The following is a 5,580-nucleotide window of genomic DNA, read 5'->3' on the forward strand; positions in this document are numbered from 1 at the left end:
GCGGCAGGGGAACCTGGGGGGGGAGTGAGGGGGTGGAATGGAAGGGGAATTTGGGGGAAATGTCCGAGGAAGCTGCAGTGGTGGGGGTGGGACAGACGAAGGATGTGCCAGAAAGGTGGGTTTGGGCTGAAGGGAAACATACAGGGAGAGAGTTGGGGTGTTTGCTGAGGGGGAGGAAGAAGGATGCTTTGAAAAGGCTGCGGGCGCTGTTGGCTTTGAGCGGGGGGGAAGAGTTTGGTCTATGTGTGAGGTGGAGGAGAGTTGTTCTGGAGGTGTTTTGACTGAGACTATCCACATCCTCAGTCCATCCAGATATGCCCCCTACACACTCTGTCTCTTGCTTTGTTCTGCTCTCCTGTGGGCACCATCTAATTCCTGTCTTGCACTCTCTCCCCAGGCTATAAAATCCCTGTTATTGAGAACTTGGGTGCCACTCTGGACCAGTTCGATGCAATTGATTTCTCTGACAATGAGATTCGTAAACTGGATGGGTTCCCTCTGTTGAGAAGGCTGAAAACTCTTCTGATGAATAACAATAGGATTTGGTAAGCGGTTGTGTTTTGGCCAGATGGGATTCTGGGGCAGAGGAAAATGTTCTTGGGAGAGACGAGTGCGTACATCTTTCAGTGCTGGGTAGGTGTAGAAGTGTTTTATGGAAAAAAAAATCAGTGCCGAGTACTGTATAGGCCCTCTTCAAATTGCCCGCTTCATTCAGTGCAAAAGTCAGTCTTCATTTTTCAGACAGGACAATGAGATGCAGAGTTTGGAATTTGGCCGGAACTTTGGATTTCATTTATCATCCCCATAAGGACAAGAAAATGTGGATAGCTGCAAGTGAATGAACATAAATCTCATGTTGCATCTAATTACAGCGACGGCTGGTATTTATTGCCAGCTTTATTAGAAAAAGTATTGTAGGGGATACTAACCCAAACTTCTGCCAGTGTCAGACTGGGTTGTTTTACAGGGAGATCCTCTATGTTACCGTATTTTTGCATGTCTTTTCAGCATTGCTAATTTCTGGCCTAAGTTAAACCTTTGTTTTTTGTTGTACTTTAGTCGGATTGGTGAAAGCCTTGAACAGGCTCTGCCCAGCCTGACGGAGCTCATTCTTACCAACAACAACATTGCTGAATTGGTAAGCTATCGATGCCGGATAAATCTAAACGAGCTTAAATTTGTGTCTGTCATCTTTCTAATTAACCTTTTTCCTGAGAGTAGCGTCATATGCCTTTGGTAATAGTTGGTACTACTCATTTTTCTAATTAGCCTTTTTTCTTTAGAGTAATATAATACGGTTTTGGTGGGCATATTTTAATGAACATAATTTGCAGCATGCAGTGGAACAGCAGTCACAAAGTCTTACTGGTTTTCCTGTTAGACTAATTGCAGTAATTCTAATTGGTCTCTAAAATAGATATGAGTTCAGGAATTTTGTTTTCGAATGTTTGATTCTCACTAAATGGACTTAGGATTTCCTACTGTGTTCCCATTACATAGGGTGAACTGGATCCGTTATCAACTATTAAATCGTTGACTTACCTGAGGTATGTAATCTTGAAAAGAAAAGCTACTCTTTCTGTGCTGTTCGAACTCTGCTGCTGGCCTGGCTCTTTGCTTTGATCTGGAATGCTCTCCTTTTTATGAGCCGTGACAGATTCTTTATGCTTAAAAATTGAATCGATAAACAATGTTTCCACTACGCTTCAGAAATACCTGGTATTTAATGGGTGAGGCTTTATATTACTGACAGACTGTTGGACCAATGAGATGTAACGTCTCTGTAAATCAATACGCAAGCATTGAAGTAACCTTAACCTTTAAGAAACTGAAAACTAAAGGGTTTAAACTGTTGTTACAAACTACTTTAAAATACATATAAACAATGACTTTTCAGTAACGTTGCATTCGGTGCGAGGGACAAAAAAAGAAAAGCAATTTGTCCTGTGATTTTTTAGTTGATCAGTGTCCAGGTAGGAAATGTGATAGTCTAGTTATTTGGGGTTTTTTTAATATTTTGAGGTTGTTCTTTATGTTCTTCATCAATAAAATCTACTTAATTGATAAAATACTTTAAAGTGCAAGTTTTTACTATAGTTGTCATAATATTGAACAACACTGTCACTGGGCTTATTTAATGGTGTTATTTGTTGTCTTATAGCAGGAGGTACATGAATGCATTTTAAGTATATTAATGTATTTCAGTATAGGTGTATTTTAAAATATTTTATATTAAGAACCTCTTTATAACCTTTATTTACTTTGTAGCATTTTAAGGAATCCTGTAACAAATAAGAAGCATTACAGATTGTATGTAATCCACAAAGTTCCCCAGGTCAGAGTGCTGGATTTTCAAAAAGTGAAACTCAAAGTAAGTCTGATTTCTTCTGATTGAGCACAAGATGAATACCTTTTTTTCTTGTTACATTCTTGAAAATTCAGCAGTAACAGTGAGCTTTTTGCCGTAGTTGTAAATTTTATCGAAGCTATGTATCCTAAGTGGCTCTAAAACATGCTCTTTGTTTTCTTTCATGGTTTCATTCTGTTAAGGATGTAGTCTGTTTATGTTTAGTTAAGTTTTACTACCTTTGCTTGTTCAGTCTGATGCTTTTCTGGGCCTCTGGTGTTGGTAGGAAGAGACCTCTAGAGAAAGAAATGAGCGATCGCAGCAGAGCCCTCTGCTTTCAGTGAAGACGCGGTGTGGGAAAGAGTTCTTACTTTTAAGAGCACTAGGTTGATACGTCTTGAGTCTGAGCGTTTGGGCAATGTTTATGTGCTTGTTCTTACATCTGGTCTCCACGTACCCATGTTCACTGATGAAGATGAGCCAAAGCATCTTTCTTTGCAAAGACAGAAGCTTTGCAAAATGCAATGTTCTTAAATTAACTTTGTGTGTGTGGTATCGCTGTAGGAGCGACAGGAGGCAGAGAAAATGTTCAAGGGCAAACGGGGTGCACAGCTTGCAAAGGATATTGCCAGGAGAACAAAAACGTAAGATAAAAAAACAAATTTACACTGGCATTCTCCTTCAGAAACACCACTTTCTTTGTGTGCGATATTAGGCAGTAAACTGAAATATCAGCTACTGGTGGGATGCGTTAAAAGCTTTGGTAGCCACAAGTGTCTTGTCCAAGCATCCCGATTTTTGGATGGTGGTGAATACAACTCAAATATTTTTGAAAGACATATTTGGTCAGGGTGGATTGGTTTAAGTCAGCAAGCATGAAACCTTAATTTTACTTTTTCTTTTTGTAATTTAACTGCAGAGAGGTGGCCATTGTTTATTTTGGGTTTTTTTTCCCTAGATAATTGGTAACTAAATTTTTTTGTTTTGCCAGGGAATATAAACTATAAAATCTGCTGTAGTTAGGAGGATAAACGCAGATGAAAATCTTTAGTTAAGCTATTACAAATATATGCTTATTTAGTTCAATTCTTCAGTGGTACGTCGTAACCAGATTTCAGATCATGTATAGCAACAGCATTTCCAAATTCATAGTTAAATAAAAAAATACCTTGAACATACTTAGCATTTAAAACTATAATAGATGGACTCTAGCTCTAGTTCATGGGTAGAAAAGGGTTCAGGTCCGTGATAGTTTTAGAACAAGTAGGTGATTGAACTAAATAGCTCAATAAACAGATACAAAGAAAATCCTTCTGTAGCCGCAAAAGAGGTTGCAGCACTCTGATGCTGGGTCAGCACTTCAGGAAATTCTTTCCAGCCGATTACTCAGTAACATCCATTTTCTCAGACTACGGATTTTTTCTTCTTTCCTTAAAGCAGCAGGAGATAACCTTTTTCTTTTGAGTGTTAAGATTACATCCAGTCTAGCGTAGGCTTTAATATAGGCTGTTGTAATACCATATTAGACATACAAGAACAGGAAACCAAATTTCAGTTACTCTGTATTTATCCACCCTGCTTTTGTAACGGTGACAGACCACCTGAGTGTTCAACAACATCCAAATCGAACAGCTCTTGTCAACTGCTTAATTTATAAAGTTAAGGTCTGCCTCTCTTTATGAGGAGATGAAAAGGTGGGGGGTAAATGGGACAGCGAGGACAAGTTGCTGGTGTTTCTGAAGGAGGCAATTCTTCACTGTATCAGTTTGTTAACAAAGATAAGATACTACACTTGATTGAATGAAATGCTTCCAAACCTAGTTTGGAAGTTAGAGAAGCACATACTCTTCAAAGGGTGTAATGGATCTTTATTTTTCCTTTGAAGCTTCAATCCAGGTGCGGGTCTGCCAACTGACAAAAAGAAAGCCGGGCCCTCCCCAGGGGACGTTGAGGCAATTAAGGTAAATATGTCGGGACAGCACACGTGGGCAGAAGCGGAGGAGAAAAACTGTCGTGGATCTGAACTGAACAAACGTTTCCTTCCTCCTGGCAACCCCGGACTGTTCAGATGAATAGAACAGTGTGTCCTAACTTTGTTTTAGGTGCTTTCTCTGTAATTTTTCTTCTGTTACAACAGACGTGTTTTTTGAGATCTTAAATGAAACTTTGGTCTGAGCTTTGAGTTCTCCCAGGGTAGAGCAGCTTGTTTAATAAGGGGGGAAGTAAGATTGTGCTTTGTCATTTGTAGAACTTTCTAGAACTAGAATTTTGTAGAACTTTCTATAGAAGCTTAGCTTCACTTAACTGGGAAAAAATCTTGTTCTTACGTTTATTCTAATCAGACTGAAATGCTGTATGCGAAGATCGATCGTGTTCTTTTGTCTGTTTTTTAGACTGCTATAGCAAATGCCACGACTTTGGCTGAAGTGGAGCGACTGAAAGGCTTACTACAGGCTGGTCAGATTCCTGGCAGAGAACGAAAATCAGGTCACTCTATACTTCTACTACTTTTGTTTCCCAAACAGAATCTACCTCTCTTCATTGCTTCCTGATGCTTTATGTGATCTCAGTAGGGAGTTACATTGGAAGGGCCAAACAGTCAGGGAGTTGAAAAAAACCTGTTTAAAATGAGTGTAACTTTATGGTCGGTGTAATTGAGGATCGCATCCGTAAGACTCTGTAATTGGCATATTAGCCGCCTGGCCTCCGGAGTGCAGCTCAGGGCTGTTACACCTGGACTCTCTCGAGAGCAAGGTGCCAAACGTCAGCCCTAAGAGCTTCGCTGTATTGGCTAACTCCAACAGTTATCCCACTTACTTAAAAAAAAAGAGGGGGGGGAATTAATTACAAAGTGTATCTGGCCTCAGTTGTTCCGAGCATTAGTGCCTCCGGTGGGGGCACAGGAACGTCTCTCTGATCTCTGAGAGGTCTCTGCAGGGACAAATCCTAACTGCAGACTGGCAACTTGGCCTGTTTTCTGTATATTAGTGCTACGTAGATTTTCTTTCTGCAGCGTTTTTTAAGAGTTCACGTTATTACTGCCCCTCTTCAGCGGGGTGAAAATTAATATCGCCCCTGTGGAAAAGAAAACGAACCTTTGCAGTAACTGCCCCGGAACTGACGTGTCCTTTCAGGCCCATCGGAGGACGCTGAAGAGGAAATGGAAGAAGACACGGTTCCCAACGGGTCTTGAGCCCGGGCCGTGCCCGAGGCCCGCCGCCTCTCCCCCGGAG

The 5,580-nt window shown here is 40.7% G+C and overlaps 1 protein-coding gene across 1 annotated transcript in view; it reads left to right on the plus strand.

The window, feature by feature from the left end:
- The window catches only part of SNRPA1 (small nuclear ribonucleoprotein polypeptide A'), a gene marked incomplete at its 5' end in the record, with an annotated part of 14,944 nt that extends 9,374 nt beyond the window's left edge, over window positions 1–5,570 (plus strand). The window contains 8 exons of the mRNA XM_009289482.2: window positions 389–545; window positions 1,060–1,138; window positions 1,501–1,547; window positions 2,269–2,371; window positions 2,912–2,991; window positions 4,233–4,308; window positions 4,741–4,834; window positions 5,482–5,570. Coding sequence (XP_009287757.1) covers window positions 389–545; window positions 1,060–1,138; window positions 1,501–1,547; window positions 2,269–2,371; window positions 2,912–2,991; window positions 4,233–4,308; window positions 4,741–4,834; window positions 5,482–5,540 — 695 coding nt within the window. The remainder of the gene's footprint in view (window positions 1–388; window positions 546–1,059; window positions 1,139–1,500; window positions 1,548–2,268; window positions 2,372–2,911; window positions 2,992–4,232; window positions 4,309–4,740; window positions 4,835–5,481) is intronic.
- Window positions 5,571–5,580: the final 10 nt, after the last annotated feature.

The sequence above is a fragment of the Aptenodytes forsteri genome, unplaced genomic scaffold, assembly GCF_000699145.1.
Source record: "Aptenodytes forsteri isolate BGI_AS27 unplaced genomic scaffold, ASM69914v1 Scaffold605, whole genome shotgun sequence".
NCBI classification, from domain to species: domain Eukaryota; kingdom Metazoa; phylum Chordata; class Aves; order Sphenisciformes; family Spheniscidae; genus Aptenodytes; species Aptenodytes forsteri.